This window comes from Salvelinus alpinus, chromosome 25, assembly GCF_045679555.1.
Source record: "Salvelinus alpinus chromosome 25, SLU_Salpinus.1, whole genome shotgun sequence".
Taxonomy (NCBI): Eukaryota; Metazoa; Chordata; class Actinopteri; order Salmoniformes; family Salmonidae; genus Salvelinus; species Salvelinus alpinus.
Genome location: NC_092110.1, coordinates 47,814,169 through 47,835,426, shown reverse-complemented (window position 1 = coordinate 47,835,426; position 21,258 = coordinate 47,814,169). Strand labels below are relative to the sequence as shown.

The window sequence follows — 21,258 nt, the reverse complement described above, 5'->3', positions numbered from 1 at the left end:
AGGGAGAGAGAGAGAGAGAGAACCTCTGTCAGGGGGAAGGAGAGAGAGAGAGACCCTCTGTCAGGGGGAGGGAGAGAGAGAGAGACCCTCTGTCAGGGGGAGGGAGAGAGAGAGAGACCCTCTGTCAGGGGGAGGGAGAGAGAGAGAGACCCTCTGTCAGGGGGAGGGTGAGAGAGAGAGACCCTCTGTCAGGGGGAGGGTGAGAGAGAGAGACCCTCTGTCAGGGGGAGGGTGAGAGAGAGAGACCCTCTGTCAGGGGGAGGGAGAGAGAGAGAGACCCTCTGTCAGGGGGAGGGAGAGAGAGAGAGACCCTCTGTCAGGGGGAGAGAGAGAGAGACCCTCTGTCAGGGTTTGAATAATATTTTGAGGAAGGAAGAGTACAGAGGAGAGGGTTGGGGAGGAGGGGCGTAAGAGAGAGCGTGGGGCACCAAAGCATAAATCATTTATAAATACTGGGGGAAACACTGATTTTTACATGCTCATCTTCCAGAGTTACGTTCAATAAGGGAAATGGTTTGGGAACGTTCGCTAACGCGTGCCATTTGTTTTGTGTTCTCCGCTAACGTGGGCCGACCTGTAGCGCGGGCCGACCTGTAACGCGGGCTAACAATCTGAGAAGCTAGTGTGCGGTGAACATAAGTATCTGTTTCGAGTCTAAACTAAACTACGAGTATATAATAATATATATAATAATAACGTGGGAATTCCTATTACATGTATTAGGAACAGAAACAGTCACTTGCAGTTTGAATTTTGCCGCCCAAAAAAAAGCCACAGTCCATAAAAAGAGATATTTGCTGCTTCTCTGTAACATTTCAAATGGTTCAACCGAAATTGTTACGAGGTAACATGTTCGCCGCGGACAGAAGCCTTTGTTGAACTCACCCCAACAAGACATGGCACCAGAGGTCTCTTCACAGTCCCCAAGTCCAGAACAGACTATGGGAGGCACACAGTACTACATAGAGCCATGACTACATGGAACTATTCCGCATTAAGTAACTGATGGAAACAGTAAAAATTGATTTTGAAAAACACCTGATGTAACAGCGGGGACTGTGAAGCAACACAAACATAGACACATGCATACAAACTCACGATAACATACTCACTATACACATGTTCACGTAGAGTAGAGGCCTAAGAGCATACATTTAATATGAAAACTGTTATTAATGTAATGTGTAACAGTCTTAATGTTGCTGGACCTCAAGAAGAGTAGCTGCTGCCTTGACAGGAGCTAATGGGGATCCATAATAAACCCCAGGAAGAGTAGCTGCTGCCTTGACAGGAGCTAATGGGGATCCATAATAAACCCCAGGAAGAGTAGCTGCTGCCTTGACAGGAGCTAATGGGGATCCATAATAAACCCCAGGAAGAGTAGCTGCTGCCTTGGCAGGAACTAATGAGGATCCATAATAAACCCCAGGAAGAGTAGCTGCTGCCTTGGCAGGAACTAATGAGGATCCATAATAAACCCCAGGAAGAGTAGCTGCTGCCTTGGCAGGAGCTAATGGGGATCCATAATAAACCCCAGGAAGAGTAGCTGCTGCCTTGGCAGGAGCTAATGGGGATCCATAATAAACCCCAGGCGGAGTAGCTGCTGCCTTGGCAGGAGCTAATGGGGATCCATAATAAACCCCAGGAAGAGTAGCTGCTGCCTTGACAGGAGCTAATGGGGATCCATAATAAACCCCAGGAAGAGTAGCTGCTGCCTTGACAGGAGCTAATGGGGATCCATAATAAACCCCAGGAAGAGTAGCTGCTGCCTTGGCAGGAACTAATGGGGATCCATAATAAACCCCAGGAAGAGTAGCTGCTGCCATGACAGGAACTAATGGGGATCCATAATAAACCCCAGGAAGAGTAGCTGCTGCCTTGGCAGGAACTATTGGGGATCCATAATAAACCCCAGGAAGAGTAGCTGCTGCCTTGGCAGGAACTAATGGGGATCCATAATAAACCCCAGGAAGAGTAGCTGCTGCCTTGACAGGAACTAATGGGGATCCTCAGGAATTGTAGCTGCTGCCTTGGCAGGAACTAATGGGGATACATAATATCAATCCAAATAGCTCCTACGTAGGGGAACCATACCTGGCATAGATAGTCCCATCACACAGAGAGCGTTCCTAACTGGTGTAACATGGATGTGATGCTAGGAGCTCTGGAGCCACATGAATGAAGAATTTGAGAAATATGTTCTGCTTTAATCTTTTTTGCACTGAGGAAACTGATGACTATGATAAAAGGTAAGATACTCATGAAGACAGGAAAATCCTGTAGCTCCAGTCTCAAGCTCACCGGCTTTAGAAGTGGCTCGAGAGCAACACTTTCCTACAGCTGCAGTCCCAATCTTCCGGCGTCATCAGCGCTGGGTTGGCATGGTTATGTAAAGGAGAAGACCCAGAGAGGAGAAGTGGAGGGATGGAGAGGAGTTACATAAAGCAGGGCTAGCCTGACTCACTACACACAGGACATGGTCAGAACTACAATGACCAGGGGACACAGGACATGGTCAGAACTACAATGACCAGGGGACACAGGACATGGTCAGAACTACAATGACCAGGGGACACAGGACATGACCAGAACTACAGTGACCAGGGGACATGGGACATGGTCAGAACTACAATGACCAGGGGACACAGGACATGGTCAGAACTACAATGACCAGGGGACACAGGACATGACATGGTCAGAACTACAGTGACCAGGGGACACGGGACATGACCAGAACTACAGTAACCAGGGGACACGGGACAGCAGGGGGAGACAGAGGTGAAGATAGGACTGAGTTGGAGTCTACTGGACTGAGTAGTGGTTGGAGTAGCCTGGTGGAGTAACTTAGAGACAGTCTACTGGACTGAGTAGTGGTTGGAGTAGCCTGGTGGAGTAACTTAGAGAGACAGTCTACTGGACTGAGTAGTGGTTGGAGTAGCCTGGTGGAGTAACTTAGAGAGACAGTCTACTGGACTGAGTAGTGGTTGGAGTAGCCTGGTGGAGTAACTTAGAGAGACAGTCTACTGGACTGAGTATTGGTTGGAGTAGCCTGGTGGGGCAGCTGGAGTAACTTAGAGAGACAGTAAGCAGTCCAGTAGACTTCGGTTCATCTTCTAGAACACGCTGCGTGTTATTTTAAAAGTCTATTGGTCTTAATTTAATATCGCATGGGGCGGCATGTGGTGGTTAGAGCATCGGGCCAGTAACCGAAAGGTTGCTGGATCAAATCCCCGAGCTGACAAGGTAAATATCTGTCGTTCTGCCACTGAGCAAGGCAGGGGCAGAACAACAGGAACTGTTAACCCACCGTTCCCCGGGCCCTAAAGCCGTGGATGTTGATTAAGGCAGCCCCCCCCCCCCTCACCTCTCTGATTCAGAAGGGAAATAGAGTTAAGAATATATTTACTAAATCAAATGTTTTATAAAAAGTAATGACAATAACGAGGCTATATACAGGGGATACAGCGTTATTGTGCAGGGGTACAGGTTATTCGAGGTAATTTGTACATGTAGGTAGGGGTGAAGTGACTGTGCATAGATAATAACCAGGTTATGTACAGGGGGTACAGGTTAGTTGAGGTATTTTGTACATGTAGGTAGGGGTGAAGTGACTGTGCATAGATAATAAACAGCGAGTAGCAGCAGCGTACAAAACAAAGGGTGGGGTCAATGTAAATAGTGTGGCCATATGATTCATTTTAACAGTCTTATGGCTTGGGGGGTAGAAGCTGTTTATACGCCTCTGGGACCTAGACTTGGCGCTCTGGTACCGCTTGCCTGCGGTAGCAGAGAGAACGGTCTATGACTTGGGTGGCTGGAGTCTTGGACAGCCTTTAGTGCCTTCCTCTGACACCGCCTGGTATAGAGGTCCTGGATGGCCGGAAGCTTGGCACCAGTGATGTACTGAGCTGTACGCACTACCCTCTGTAGTGCCTTACTGTCAGATACCGTGCAGTTGACATACCAGGCGGTGATGCAACCGGTCAGGATGCTCTCGATGGTGCAGCTGTAAAACTTTCTGAGGATCTGTAATACAGGTAGTATTACATTTCATTTCATTACAGTACAACAGTTTGATTTGTTTGATCTTAGCTGGCTACATAGCCGTCTTTGTATCCAAGATAATTGTGTAGTCTAGAGTAATTGTCGAGGTTACCTAGCCAGCTACACTTTCAAACAAAGTCAACAACGCAGCCACTGCTAGCTAGCCTATTTCACCAGCCAGCAGTACTATATCATTTTAGTCAATAAGATTTTTTGCAACGTAAGCTTAACTTTCTGAACATTCGAGACGTGTAGTCCACTTGTCATTCCAATCTCCTTTGCATTAGCGTAGCCTCTTCTGTAGCCTGTCAACTATGTGTCTGTCTATCCCTGTTCTCTCCTCTCTGCACAGACCATACAAACGCTTCACACCGCGTGGCCGCTGCTACTCTAACCTGGTGGTACCAGCGCGCACGACCCACGTGGAGTTCCAGGTCTCAGGCAGCCTCTGGAACTGCCGATCTGCGGCCAACAAGGCAGAGTTCATCTCAGCCTATGCTTCCCTCCAGTCCCTCGACTTCTTGGCACTGACGGAAACATGGATTACCAATGATAACACTGCTACTCCTACTGCTCTCTCCTCGTCTGCCCACGTGTTCTCGCACACCCCGAGAGCTTCTGGTCAGCGGGGTGGTGGCACTGGGATCCTCATCTCTCCCAAGTGGACATTTTCTCTTTCTCCCCTGACCCATCTGTCTATCGCCTCCTTTGAATTCCATGCTGTCACAGTTACCAGCCCTTTCAAGCTTAACATCCTTATCATTTATCGCCCTCCAGGTTCCCTTGGAGAGTTCATCAATGAGCTTGACGCCCTGATAAGTTCCTTTCCTGAGGATGGCTCACCTCTCACAGTTCTGGGTGACTTTAACCTCCCCACGTCTACCTTTGACTCATTCCTCTCTGCCTCCTTCTTTCCACTCCTCTCCTCTTTTGACCTCACCCTCTCACCTTCCCCCCCTACTCACAAGGCAGGCAATACGCTTGACCTCATCTTTACTAGATGCTGTTCTTCCACTAATCTCATTGCAACTCCCCTCCAAGTCTCCGACCACTACCTTGTATCCTTTTCCCTCTCGCTCTCATCCAACACTTCCCACACTGCCCCTACTCGGATGGTATCGCGCCGTCCCAACCTTCGCTCTCTCTCCCCCGCTACTCTCTCCTCTTCCATCCTATCATCTCTTCCCTCTGCTCAAACCTTCTCCAACCTATCTCCTGATTCTGCCTCCTCAACCCTCCTCTCCTCCCTTTCTGCATCCTTTGACTCTCTATGTCCCCTATCCTCCAGGCCGGCTCGGTCCTCCCCTCCTGCTCCGTGGCTCGACGACTCATTGCGAGCTCACAGAACAGGGCTCCGGGCAGCCGAGCGGAAATGGAGGAAAACTCGCCTCCCTGCGGACCTGGCATCCTTTCACTCCCTCCTCTCTACATTCTCCTCTTCTGTCTCTGCTGCTAAAGCCAATTTCTACCACTCTAAATTCCAAGCATCTGCCTCTAACCCTAGGAAGCTCTTTGCCACCTTCTCCTCCCTCCTGAATCCTCCTCCCCCTCCTCCCCCCTCCTCCCTCTCTGCGGATGACTTCGTCAACCATTTTGAAAAGAAGGTCGACGACATCCGATCCTCGTTTGCTAAGTCAAACGACACCGCTGGTTCTGCTCACACTGCCCTACCCTGTGCTTTGACCTCTTTCTCCCCTCTCTCTCCAGATGAAATCTCGCGTCTTGTGACGGCCGGCCGCCCAACAACCTGCCCGCTTGACCCTATCCCCTCCTCTCTTCTCCAGACCATTTCCGGAGACCTTCTCCCTTACCTCACCTCGCTCATCAACTCATCCTTGACCGCTGGCTACGTCCCTTCCGTCTTCAAGAGAGCGAGAGTTGCACCCCTTCTGAAAAAACCTACACTCGATCCCTCCGATGTCAATAACTACAGACCAGTATCCCTTCTTTCTTTTCTCTCCAAAACTCTTGAACGTGCCGTCCTTGGCCAGCTCTCCTGCTATCTCTCTCAGAATGACCTTCTTGATCCAAATCAGTCAGGTTTCAAGACTAGTCATTCAACTGAGACTGCTCTTCTCTGTGTCACGGAGGCGCTCCGCACTGCTAAAGCTAACTCTCTCTCCTCTGCTCTCATCCTTCTAGACCTATCGGCTGCCTTTGATACTGTGAACCATCAGATCCTCCTCTCCACCCTCTCCGAGCTGGGCATCTCCGGCAAGGTCCACGCTTGGATTGCGTCCTACCTGACAGGTCGCTCCTACCAGGTGGCGTGGCGAGAATCTGTCTCCGCACCACGTGCTCTCACCACTGGTGTCCCCCAGGGCTCTGTTCTAGGCCCTCTCCTATTCTCGCTATACACCAAGTCACTTGGCTCTGTCATATCCTCACATGGTCTCTCCTATCATTGCTATGCAGACGACACACAATTAATCTTCTCCTTTCCCCCCTCTGATAACCAGGTGGTGAATCGCATCTCTGCATGTCTGGCAGACATATCAGTGTGGATGACGGATCACCACCTCAAGCTGAACCTCGGCAAGACGGAGCTGCTCTTCCTCCCGGGGAAGGACTGCCCGTTCCATGATCTCGCCATCACGGTTGACAACTCCATTGTGTCCTCCTCCCAGAGTGCTAAGAACCTTGGCGTGATCCTGGACAACACCCTGTCGTTCTCAACTAACATCAAGGCGGTGACCCGTTCCTGTAGGTTCATGCTCTACAACATTCGCAGAGTACGACCCTGCCTCACGCAGGAAGCGGCGCAGGTCCTAATCCAGGCACTTGTCATCTCCCGTCTGGATTACTGCAACTCGCTGTTGGCTGGGCTCCCTGCCTGTGCCATTAAACCCCTACAACTCATCCAGAACGCCGCAGCCCGTCTGGTGTTCAACTTTCCCAAGTTCTCTCACGTCACCCCGCTCCTCCGCTCTCTCCACTGGCTTCCAGTTGAAGCTCGCATCCGCTACAAGACCATGGTGCTTGCCTACGGAGCTGTGAGGGGAACGGCACCTCCGTACCTTCAGGCTCTGATCAGGCCCTACACCAAAACAAGGGCACTGCGTTCATCCACCTCTGGCCTGCTCGCCTCCCTACCTCTGAGGAAGTACAGTTCCCGCTCAGCCCAGTCAAAACTGTTCGCTGCTCTGGCACCCCAATGGTGGAACAAACTCCCTCACGACGCCAGGTCAGCGGAGTCAATCACCACCTTCCGGAGACACCTGAAACCCCACCTCTTTAAGGAATACCTAGGATAGGATAAAGTAATCCTTCTAACCCCCCCCCCCCCCCCCCCCTTAAAAGAGTTAGATGCACTATTGTAAAGTGGTTGTTCCACTGGATATCATAAGGTGAATGCACCAATTTGTAAGTCGCTCTGGATAAGAGCGTCTGCTAAATGACTTAAATGTAAATGTAAATCTGGGGATCCATGCCAAATCTTTTCAGTCTCCTGAGGGGTAAAAGGCATTGTCGTGCCCTCTCCATGACTTTCTTGGTGTCCTTGGACCATTATAGATCATTGGTGATGTGGACACCAAGGAACTTGAAGCTCTCAACCTGCTCCACTGTAGCCCTGTCGATGAGAATGGGCTGTGATGTGTCTTATAAGGAGCATTGGTGGCAAATCTGATGGCCGAATGGTAAAGAACGTCTAGCAGCTCGAGAGCACCCTTACCTGCCGATCTATAAATTACATCTCCGTAATCTAGCATGGGTAGGATGGTCATCTGAATCAGGGTTAAATTGGCAGCTGGGGTGAAAGAGGACCGATTACGGTACTCTTTAACCTCAGCCTCCAGCTTTGATATGTGCTGAGAGAAGGACAGTGTACCGTCTAGCCATACTCCCAAGTACTTGTATGAGGTGACTACCTCAAGCTCTAAACCCTCAGAGGTAGGAATCACACCTGTGGGGAGAGGGGCATTCTTCTTACCAAACCACATGACCTTTGTTTTGGAGGTGTTCAGAACAAGGTTAAGGGCAGAGAAAGCTTGTTGGACACTAAGAAAGCTTTGTTTTTGAACATACTGCGTGAGCTATGTTGTTGTAAATTGAGAAGGGCGTGGGGCCTAAGATTGAGCCTTGGTATTCCCTTGGTGACAGGCAGTAGCTGAGACAGCAGATTATCTGACTATACACACTGCACTCCGTGAGAGAGGTAGTTAGCAAACCAGGCCAAAGACCCCTCGGAGACACCAATACTCCTTAGCCCACAAGAATGGAAGGGTCTACCGTATCAAAAGCTTTCGCGAAGTCAAAAATAGCAACACAACATTGCTTAGAATCAAGGGCAATGGTGACGTCATTGAGGACCTTTAAGGTTGCAGTGACACATCCATGACCTGAGCAGAAACCAGATTGCAAACCAGAGAGAATACTATAGACGTCAAGAAAGCCAGTCAGTTGATTACTGACAAGTTTTTACATTTACATTTACATTTAAGTCATTTAGCAGACGCTCTTATCCAGAGCGACTTACAAATTGGTGCATTCACCTTATGACATCCAGTGGAACGGCCACTTTACAATAGTGCATCTAAATCTTTTAAGGGGGGGGGGGGGGGTGAGAAGGATTACTTTCTCCTCTCCTAGGTATTCCTTAAAGAGGTGGGGTTTCAGGTGTCTCCGGAAGGTGGGATAAAGGTGGGAGACCAAAAACCGTGTTCTAGAAGATTTCAAACACATTTGATAACCAGGGCAAAATAGAAATTGGCCTATAACAGTTAGGATCAGCTTGATCTCCCCTTTAAATAAAGGATGAACCGTGGCTGCCTTCCAAGCAATGGGAACCTCTCCAGAGAGGACAGACAGGTTTAAAAGGTCAGAGATGGGCTTGGTGATGATAGGGGCTGCAACCTTAAAGAAGAAAGGGTCTATACCATCTGACCCAGATGTTTTTTTGGGACCTCGGACTCAGTGACCGTCTGCAGGGAGAAACTTTGTAGCGGGGCAGGGGAAAAAGAAGGAGGAGCATCAGGTCTAGTCGCATTAGAAGGGTTGGGAGATGAGGAAATGTTGGACAGGCAAGGAGGCATGACTGAGTCAAATGAAGTGGTGATTAAAGAGCTCAGCCATGTGCTTCTTGTCAGTAACAACCACATCATCAACATTAAGGGACATTGGCAGCTGGGAGGAGGAGGGTTTATTCTCCAGGTCTTTAACCGTTTCCCAGAACTTCTTGGGGTTAGACCCAGAGAGAGAGAACTGCTCCTTAAAGTAACTAACCTTGGCCTTCCGGATAGCCTGAGTGCACCTATTTCTCATTTGCCTGAACGAGAGCCAGTCAGCCTGAGTATGCGTGTGACGAGCCTTTCGCCATATGCAATTCTTGAGGTGGAGTAACTCTGCAAGATCACGGTCGACCCAGGGGCTGAACCTGTTTTTAATTTTCATTTTGGGGGCGTGTTTGTTAACAATACCACTGAAAATATATAAAAATGAGGTCCAAGCGTCTTGGACAGAGGGGATCAAGCTGATTCTATACCATTTTACAGAGGCCAGGTCATGAAGGAAGACTTGCTCATTAAAGTTTTTTAGCAATCGTCTATGACAAATCAGGACAGGACGTTTCACTGAGCAGCCATTACGAACACAGGCTGTAACACAGTGATCACTAAGGTCATTACAGAAAACACCAGACTGACCGATCAGGATTATTTGTGAGGATCACATCGAGGAGAGTAGCCTTTTCTGGGTGTTTGGAGTCATACCTTGTGGGATTGGTGATAATCTGAGGAAGGGAGTCCCGTTGCTTTAGGACTTGGTCAGGTGGTTTTAAGCATGTGTTACGTACGCCTCTTGGTGGAGGGAACGCAACACCCTGCTACAACTCAACTCCCCTTGGAGCGAAAAAAAGGTATGTGATTGTCATCCTTACCCGCACCTACAGAGGCAGAGAATATTACCGTTTACAGGGAATTTATTCTTCCTTCACACGGTAAAGTGGGGAAAAGGGGCTGGATGGAACCAAAGCAAAGAAAGTAAAAGTTAGAGTCCCCTCTCCTACCTACCCACTTCTGGCCTACCTTAACGCTAACCAAAATACAGAGGATGGTCCGCCCAGGTCTTACCTAGTGTGCATAGACAGAGTACATACTACAGGTATATGTATGCCTCTGGCCTTCCCCTTCTCCCCTGGGAACAAATGAAACAATTTAAATAAACCAAAAAACACTAAGTCCTGCGGCACCTCTGCAGGAGCGGCTACAAAATACTTCACAACAAATTTACCAGACCGACAACCAACACAGGACATACAACAAGCTCCTAGCAAAGGAACACTGGCTTTTCAAGCTGCAGAAGGACTCGGTAATTGCAGACCGCTGTATCCCCTGACGAGAGGGCGGGGTCAGAGCTCCTATCTGCAATGGGGCCGACCAATCAGCTGCTTGGAACCCAGGAAGCCATCCTGAAACACACACATACAAACACATACAAACCCACAGCAACACAGAAACTGGGGAACGTAACAGCATGTCCCAGTTCAGGTCACCTAGCAGGACAAATTCAGACTTAGTGTAAGGGGCCAGGAGAGAGCTTAGGGCAGGTAGGTTACAGGCCAGGAGAGAGCTTAGGGCAGGTAGGTTACAGGCCAGGAGAGAGCTTAGGGCAGGTAGGTTACAGGCCAGGAGAGAGCTTAGGGCAGGTAGGGTACAGGCCAGGAGAGAGCTTAGGGCAGGTAGGTTACAGGCCAGGAGAGAGCTTAGGGCAGGTAGGGTACAGGCCAGGAGAGAGCTTAGGGCAGGTAGGGTACAGGCCAGGAGAGAGCTTAGGGCAGGTAGGGTACAGGCCAGGAGAGAGCTTAGGGCAGGTAGGGTACAGGCCAGGAGAGAGCTTAGGGCAGGTAGGGTACAGGCCGGTGCTGATGGAGGACGATAACACCCCGCAACAGACAACAAAGACCTATTTTGAAAGTCCAATGCTTAAAACCAGCAAATCAAATTGTTTTGGGACAGACTTGGTGGAGACAACCGAGCAAAGAGGTAAAGATGACCATACCCCCACCTTTTGAAGATCTGTCTTGCCGAAAAAGGTTATAACCAGAAAGGTTAACATCAGTATTCAAAACACTCTTCCTTAACCACATCTCAGTAATGAGCAAAACATCTGGATTGGAGCTGTGAATCCACACTTTCAAATTGATCCATTTGAGGTAATAATCTTCTAGTGTTAACGTGCAGAAAACCCAGGCTTTTACGAGAGCAGAAATCAGTGAAGCAGATATCAGAGCACAAGTCAGAATTGGGGCTAGCAACAGTAGATGGGCCAGGGTGTACAGGCACATTTCCAGATATCATCAGCAGTAATACAATCAGGGCACGGCAGAGGACAGGGAGAGCTCTGCCGTGCTGATTTATGACATCTGAATGTGCATTAGATGGTAAATTGTACAGCAATTTTCATCAGGTAACATGAATACAATAGCAGAGGGTCTGAATACTTATTTAAATAAGCTATTTCTACATTTTATACAAATATTTTTTCGATTTGTCATTATGGAGTAGTGTGTTTAGATTTGATGAGGGAAAAAATATAATTTTATCCATTTTAGAATAAAGCTGTAACGTAACAAAATGCGGAAGAAGTCGAAGGGTCTGAATACTTTCCGATCGCCCTGAATCTCAGCTATAGGACAGACACTTCAAAACCTTATTCTTTTTGATACATTTTTTTGACTGTTATTTATGAATTTGTTACATCAAATCAAATTGTATTGGTCACATACACATGGTTAGCAGATGTTAATGCGAGTGTAGCAAAATGCTTGTGCTTCTAGTTCCGACCCTGCAGTAATATTTAACAAGTAAACTAACAATTCCCCAACAACTACCTAATACACACAAATCTAAAGGGGTAAATTAAGAATATGTACATATAAATATATGGATGAGCGATGGCCGAGCGGCATAGGCAAGATGCAATAGATGGTATAAAATAGTAGCATCATTCTCTGAGTCCCGGTGTGAGTCGTTAGACCCAGTAGCATCATTCTCTGAGCCCGGTGTGAGTCGTTAGACCCAGTAGCATCATTCTCTGAGTCCCAGTGTGAGTCGTTAGACCCAGTAGCATCATTCTCTGAGTCCCGGTGTGAGTCGTTAGACCCAGTAGCATCATTCTCTGAGTCCCGGTGTGAGTCGTTAGACCCAGTAGCATCATTCTCTGAGTCTCAGTGTGAGTCGTTAGACCCAGTAGCATCATTCTCTGAGTCCCAGTGTGAGTCGTTAGATCCAGTAGCATCATTCTCTGAGCCCCGGTGTGAGTCGTTAGACCCAGTAGCATCATTCTCTGAGTCCCGGTGTGAGTCGTTAGACCCAGTAGCATCATTCTCTGAGTCCCGGTGTGAGTCGTTAGACCCAGTAGCATCATTCTCTGAGTCCCGGTGTGAGTCGTTAGACCCAGTAGCATCATTCTCTGAGTCCCGGTGTGAGTCGTTAGACCCAGTAGCATCATTCTCTGAGTCCCGGTGTGAGTCGTTAGACCCAGTAGCATCATTCTCTGAGTCCCGGTGTGAGTCGTTAGACCCAGTAGCATCATTCTCTGAGTCCCGGTGTGAGTCGTTAGACCCAGTAGCATCATTCTCTGAGTCCCGGTGTGAGTCGTTAGACCCAGCAGCATCATTCTCTGAGTCCCGGTGTGAGTCGTTAGACCCAGTAGCATCATTCTCTGAGTCCCGGTGTGAGTCGTTAGACCCAGTAGCATCATTCTCTGAGTCCCGGTGTGAGTCGTTAGACCCAGTAGCATCATTCTCTGAGTCCCGGTGTGAGTCGTTAGACCCAGTAGCATCATTCTCTGAGTCCCGGTGTGAGTCGTTAGACCCAGTAGCATCATTCTCTGAGTCCCAGTGTGAGTCGTTAGATCCAGTAGCATCATTCTCTGAATCCCGGTGTGAGTCGTTAGACCCAGTAGCATCATTCTCTGAGCCCCGGTGTGAGTCGTTAGACCCAGTAGCATCATTCTCTGAGTCCCGGTGTGAGTCGTTAGACCCAGTAGCATCATTCTCTGAGTCCCGGTGTGAGTCGTTAGACCCAGTAGCATCATTCTCTGAGTCCCGGTGTGAGTCGTTAGACCCAGTAGCATCATTCTCTGAGTCCCGGTGTGAGTCGTTAGACCCAGTAGCATCATTCTCTGAGTCCCAGTGTGAGTCGTTAGACCCAGTAGCATCATTCTCTGAGTCCCGGTGTGAGTCGTTAGACCCAGTAGCATCATTCTCTGAGCCCCGGTGTGAGTCGTTAGACCCAGTAGCATCATTCTCTGAGTCCCAGTGTGAGTCGTTAGACCCAGTAGCATCATTCTCTATGTACAATAATGTATATTTACATTACGTGGTTTGTAAGGATGGTAAATGAATAATGCACAGAAAAGTGGTTATTTTCCATTTGATCAAGAAAGATATTGTATTTGATGTGGATGTTGTGTGTCTTTGCCCATAACTTTGGACCTTTTTGTAAATGTTTGAGGGTTTTGTTCTTCCTGGATGCCATTACAATGACATCACAGAGAAAGTGACAACTCCTACAAGTACAACTATTGAATCCTGCAAGATACTGTTCTTGGTTATACAACTACCTTTTCTGACAAAGCGAAGATGCTTTTTGCCTGCAATACAGATGTCTATATTTTTTATTTTATTTATTTTATTTCCCCTTTATTTAACCAGGTAGGCTAGTTGAGAACAAGTTCTCATTTACAACTGTGACCTGGCCAAGAATAAAGCAAAGCAGTTCGACACAAACAACAACACAGAGTTACACATGGAATAAAACAAACATACAGTCAATAACACAATAGAAAAAATCTATATACAGTGTGTGCAAATGAGGTAGGATAAGAGAGGTAAGGCAATAAATAGGCCATAGTGGCGAAATAATTACAATATAGCAATTAAACACTGGAATGGTAGGATGTACAGAAGATGAGTGTGCAAGTAGAGATACTGGGGTGCAAAGGAGCAAGATAAATAAATAAATACAGTATGGGGAAGAGGTAGATAGATGGGCTATTTACAGATGGGCTGTGTACAGGTGCAGTGATCTGTGAGCTGCTCTGACAGCTGGTGCTTAAAAAAGCTAGTGAGGGAGGTAAAAGTCTCCAGCTTCAAAGATTTTTTGCAGTTCGTATGGCTGATACTAGCAACCTTTCGGTTACTGGCCCAACGCTCTAACCACTAGGCCACGTGCCGCCCCGTATGTTTAAAACCAAATACTTTTAGACTTTTACGCAGGTAGTATTTTACTGGGTGACTTTCCCTTTTTACTTGAGTCATTTTCTATTAAGGTATCTTTTACTTTTACTCAAGTTTGACAATTGTTTACTTTCTCCTCCACTGCTATTAGCATGTCTCTGTGTGTTGCATCATCAGTCTCCGCCCACAACAGTCCCTGTTTCCTGAAAATGCTGTATCCTTTCATTTATTTCTATGTCACAAGAGACGGTTGCTTTGTCACAGAGTGTGGCGGCTAACAGGCATTGTGACCCATCTGAACTTGTGTATTTGTGCTTCAGATTCAGGAGAAATCGCAGTTGATCCAGACTCTCTCTCTATAGACACAACACCTAATACATCTCTCTCTCTATAGACACAACACGTAATACATCTCTCTCTCTATAGACACAACACGTAATACATCTCTCTATAGACACAACACGTAATACATCTCTCCCTCTATAGACACAACACGTAATACATCTCTCTCTCTCTATAGACACAACACGTAATACATCTCTCTCTATAGACACAACACCTAATACATCTCTCTCTGTACACAACACTCTCTCTCTATAGACACAACACGTAATACATCTCTCTCTCTATAGACACAACACGTAATACATCTCTCTCTCTATAGACACAACACGTAATACATCTCTCTCTATAGACACAACACGTAATACATCTCTCTCTATAGACACAACACATAATACATCTCTCTCTCTATAGACACAACACGTAATACATCTCTCTCTCTCTATAGACACAACACGTAATACATCTCTCTCTATAGACACAACACCTAATACATCTCTCTCTATAGACACAACACGTAATACATCTCTCTCTATAGACACAACACGTAATACATCTCTCTCTATAGACACAACACGTAATACATCTCTCTCTCTCTCTATAGACACAACACGTAATACATCTCTCTCTCTATAGACACAACACGTAATACATCTCTCTCTATAGACACAACACGTAATACATCTCTCTCTATAGACACAACACGTAATACATCTCTCTCTCTATAGACACAACACGTAATACATCTCTCTCTCTATAGACACAACACGTAATACATCTCTCTCTATAGACACAACACGTAATACATCTCTCTCTATAGACACAACACGTAATACATCTCTCTCTATAGACACAACACGTAATACATCTCTCTCTATAGACACAACACGTAATACATCTCTCTCTCTATAGACACAACACGTAATACATCTCTCTCTATAGACACAACACGTAATACATCTCTAGACACAACACGTAATACATCTCTCTCTATAGACACAACACGTAATACATCTCTCTCTATAGACACAACACGTAATACATCTCTCTCTCTATAGACACAACACGTAATACATCTCTCTCTCTCCATAGACACAACACGTAATACATCTCTCTCTATAGACACAACACGTAATACATCTCTCTCTCTATAGACACAACACGTAATACATCTCTCTCTATAGACACAACACGTAATACATCTCTCTCTATAGACACAACACGTAATACATCTCTCTCTATAGACACAACACGTAATACATCTCTCTCTATAGACACAACACGTAATACATCTCTCTATAGACACAACACGTAATACATCTCTCTCTCTATAGACACAACACGTAATACATCTCTCTCTCTATAGACACAACACGTAATACATCTCTCTCTATAGACACAACACGTAATACATCTCTCTCTCTATAGACACAACACGTAATACATCTCTCTCTCTCTATAGACACAACACGTAATACATCTCTCTCTCTCTATAGACACAACACGTAATACATCTCTCTCTCTCTATAGACACAACACGTAATACATCTCTCTCTATAGACACAACACGTAATACATCTCTCTCTATAGACACAACACGTAATACATCTCTCTATAGACACAACACGTAATACATCTCTCTCTATAGACACAACACGTAATACATCTCTCTCTATAGACACAACACGTAATACATCTCTCTCTCTATAGACACAACACGTAATACATCTCTCTCTCTATAGACACAACACGTAATACATCTCTCTCTATAGACACAACACGTAATACATCTCTCTCTATAGACACAACACGTAATACATCTCTCTCTCTATAGACACAACACGTAATACATCTCTCTCTCTATAGACACAACACGTAATACATCTCTCTCTATAGACACAACACGTAATACATCTCTCTCTATAGACACAACACGTAATACATCTCTCTCTATAGACACAACACGTAATACATCTCTCTCTATAGACACAACACGTAATACATCTCTCTCTATAGACACAACACGTAATACATCTCTCTCTATAGACACAACACGTAATACATCTCTCTCTATAGACACAACACGTAATACATCTCTCTCTATAGACACAACACGTAATACATCTCTCTCTATAGACACAACACGTAATACATCTCTCTCTATAGACACAACACGTAATACATCTCTCTCTATAGACACAACACGTAATACATCTCTCTCTATAGACACAACACGTAATACATCTCTCTCTCTATAGACACAACACGTAATACATCTCTCTCTATAGACACAACACGTAATACATCTCTCTCTATAGACACAACACGTAATACATCTCTCTCTCTATAGACACAACACGTAATACATCTCTCTCTCTATAGACACAACACGTAATACATCTCTCTCTATAGACACAACACGTAATACATCTCTCTCTCTATAGACACAACACGTAATACATCTCTCTCTCTCTATAGACACAACACGTAATACATCTCTCTCTCTATAGACACAACACGTAATACATCTCTCTCTCTCTATAGACACAACACGTAATACATCTCTCTCTATAGACACAACACGTAATACATCTCTCTCTATAGACACAACACGTAATACATCTCTCTCTATAGACACAACACGTAATACATCTCTCTCTATAGACACAACACGTAATACATCTCTCTCTATAGACACAACACGTAATACATCTCTCTCTCTATAGACACAACACGTAATACATCTCTCTCTATAGACACAACACGTAATACATCTCTCTCTCTATAGACACAACACGTAATACATCTCTCTCTATAGACACAACACGTAATACATCTCTCTCTATAGACACAACACGTAATACATCTCTCTCTATAGACACAACACGTAATACATCTCTCTATAGACACAACACGTAATACATCTCTCTATAGACACAACACGTAATACATCTCTCTCTCTATAGACACAACACGTAATACATCTCTCTCTATAGACACAACACCTAATACATCTCTCTATAGACACAACACGTAATACATCTCTCTCTCTATAGACACAACACGTAATACATCTCTCTCTATAGACACAACACCTAATACATCTCTCTATAGACACAACACGTAATACATCTCTCTATAGACACAACACGTAATACATCTCTCTCTCTCTCTATAGACACAACACGTAATACATCTCTCTCTATAGACACAACACCTAATACATCTCTCTATAGACACAACACGTAATACATCTCTCTATAGACACAACACGTAATACATCTCTCTCTCTATAGACACAACACGTAATACATCTCTCTCTATAGACACAACACCTAATACATCTCTCTATAGACACAACACCTAATACATCTCTCTATAGACACAACACGTAATACATCTCTCTCTCTATAGACACAACACGTAATACATCTCTCTCTCTATAGACACAACACGTAATACATCTCTCTCTATAGACACAACACGTAATACATCTCTCTCTATAGACACAACACGTAATACATCTCTCTCTATAGACACAACACGTAATACATCTCTCTCTCTATAGACACAACACGTAATACATCTCTCTCTCTATAGACACAACACGTAATACATCTCTCACAGACAACAGAACACCGAATATCTCTCTGTCTTGTCTCTCTACCAGACTTCAGTCCACCTCAGAGGAATTACTTTAACACGCTCATCACCTGGTGTGTTGCTGTGGGCTGCCTGGTTCTGTTGTCATAAACACAGAGTTTAGACTGACCTGTACAGCACTATGGGTGTGTGTACTCTGGTAATCTAATGTTAATCCTTTGATAGCAGCATTAGTCCTACAGTTAGACTGATGAATAGAAATGACAATAAATCCCCTAATGAGTTGATGAATAAGTCTGGGATGAATCTGCATGGAGTCAGGCTAGTCATCAGTCCTCTACTCTCCTCTGGGTCTCCCTGCAGTAACTACTGTGACACACAACATACAGAGACCACACTCTGTGTGTGTGTGTGTGTGTGTGTGTGTGTGCGTGCAGTGCAGTGCATTCGGAAAGTATTCAGACCCCTTGACTTTTTCCACATTTTGTTACGTTACAGCCTTATTCTAAAATGTATTCAATCGTTTTCCCCCTTCATTAATCTACACACAATACCCCATAATGACATCACAATACCCCATAATGACATCACAATACCCCATAATGACATCACAATACCCCATAATGACATCACAATACCTCATAATAACATCACAATACCCCATAATGACATCACAATACCCCATAATGACATCACAATACCCCATAATGACATCACAATACCTCATAATAACATCACAATACCTCATAATAACATCACAATACCCCATAATGACAAAGGAAAAACAGTAAAGTTATCAAAGATATCACATTCACATAAGTATTCAGACCCTTTACTCAGTACCTTGTTGAACCACCTTTGGCAGCGATTACAGCCTTGCGTCTTCTTGGGTATGACCCTACAAGCTTGGCACATCTGTATTTGGGGAGTTTCTCCCATTCTTCTCTGCAGATCCTCTCAAACTCTGTCAGGTTGGATGGGGAGCGTCGCTGCACAGCTATTTTCAGGTCTCTCCAGAGATGTTCGATCGGGTTCAAGTCCAGGCTCTGACTGGGTCACTCAAGGACATTCAAAGACTTGTCCCGAAGCCACTCCTGCATTGTCTTGGCTGTGTGCTTAGGGTCGTTGTCCTGTTGGAAGGTGTACCTTCACCCCAGTCTGAGGTCCTGAGCGCTCTGGAGCAGGTTCTCATCAAGGATCTATCTGTACTTTTCTCTGTTCATCTTTCCCTCGATCCTGACTAGTCTCCCAGTCCCTGATGCTGAAAAACATCCCCACAGCAAGTGTCACACATTGTATGTGTGACTGTCAGTCGTCCTACATTAAAGGGTTTTAATCCAGCTCGATCCTCATCAGCTCAGTTGTTACGTTAGTCAAGTCAAGGAGCTCTGGCTGAGGTTAGCGAGGAGTTGTCTGATTCCTCTCTGGTCTGACTGATTCTCCTAGATTGTCTCTAATATATATATAGTTGAAGTCGGAAGTTTACATACACCTTAGCCAAATACATTTAAACTCAGTTTTACACAATTCCTGACATTTAATCCTAGTAAAAAATTCCCTGTCTTAGGTCAGTTAGTATCACCACTTTATTTTAAGAATGTGAAATATCAGAATAATAGTAGAGAGAATTATTTATTTCAGCTTTTATTTCTTTCATCACATTCCCAGAGGGTCAGAAGTTTACACACACTCAATTATTATTTGGTAGCATTGCCTTTAAATTGTTTAACTTGGGTCAAACGTTTCGGGTAGCCTTCCACAAGCTTTCCACAATAAGTTGGGTGAATTTTGGCCCATCCCTCCTGACAGAGCTGGTGTAACTGAGTCAGGTTTGTAGGCCTCCTTGCTCGCACATGCGTTTTCAGTTCTGCCCACAAATGTTCTATGGGATTGAGGTCAGGGCTTTGTGATGGCCACTCCAACACCTTGACTTTGTTGTCCTTAATTAAGCCATTTTTCCACCACGTTGGAAATATGCTTGGGGTTTTTAGGCAAAATAACCTTATCAAAACTAAAATCTATTTTTTTAAATTTGACTAGGAAAGTCAGTTAAGAACAAATTCTTATTTTCAATGACGGCCTACCGGGGAACAGTGGGTTAACTGCCTTGTTCAGCTCGGGGATTTGAACTTGCAACCTTTCGGTTATTAGTCCAACACTCTAACCACTAGGCTACGCTGCCACCTCTACACTCTAACCACTAGGCTACGCTGCCACCTCTACACTCTAACCACTAGGCTACCCTGCCACCTCTACACTCTAACCACTAGGCTACCGAACCTCCTTGAGAAGTTCACATGCCAGCAGGCCTATTGGGACAAAATCAATGATAGCCTGTTGTATACATAATAGATCCAAACTGAACCAAACTTTTAAGAGATGTGATTTTTAGTTTATAACTACTTTGCTACATGGATACAGTTATCTCCCCACCTCCTTCCTTCCTGTTAACATGTGTATGTACTAAGTACACCATTGTGCTTTCAGGACCTCTTTTCAGATTCCACAGTGATTCTTTAGTTGTGGACACTACATCACCACACTCCCTCTCTTGCTCTTTGTCCTTCTCATCTTTGTAAGTCAACTTGATTTAGTACCTGTGTGTTTTATCAGTATCTTTATGAAAAGATTTACATGACATTTAGATAAAGCAAGGGGCTATAGCAGCACACAAGTAGACTACAAATGCATGCTGGGGCGGCCGCGCCCAGAGCTCGTGACGTGAGTGGTACTGGAGCGAAATTGGAGCGGGCGAGAAGGCCGACGCTCCAGCCTTTGGGAATCACGCTCCATCTCCAGCTCCGCTCCGCTCCGGCTCATTAGACCAGAAGCATTAAAACCATGAGGAGTGTTGGTTAACATCAGATTCATCAGAGGATTTCAGAGGACACTTTTTATTCAACCTTGTTGATAATCAGTCAGATTCTAGCTGTTACATAGACTGTTGACAATCAGAGTCCGATGTCTAGGTTCAGGTCACCCAGAAGACATTCTGTCAACCAGTCTAGGTTCAGGTCACCCAGAAAATATTCTGTCAACCAGTCTAGGTTCAGGTCACCCAGAAGACATTCTGTCAACCAGTCTAGGTT

At 45.4% G+C, this 21,258-nt stretch overlaps 2 protein-coding genes across 2 annotated transcripts in view; one reads left to right on the top strand and one right to left on the bottom strand.

The window, feature by feature from the left end:
- Window positions 1-21,258, top strand: part of LOC139554057 (protein numb homolog) — a 121,739-nt gene that overhangs the window by 11,221 nt on the left and 89,260 nt on the right. The window lies entirely within an intron of this gene.
- On the bottom strand, window positions 12,209-13,470 carry LOC139553120 (serine-aspartate repeat-containing protein F-like). Its single transcript, XM_071365075.1, has 2 exons — window positions 13,467-13,470; window positions 12,209-13,335 (listed from the first exon to the last, which is right to left on the bottom strand). The coding sequence occupies exons 1-2, from the start codon at window positions 13,468-13,470 to the stop codon at window positions 12,209-12,211; spliced, it is 1,131 nt and encodes a 376-aa protein (XP_071221176.1).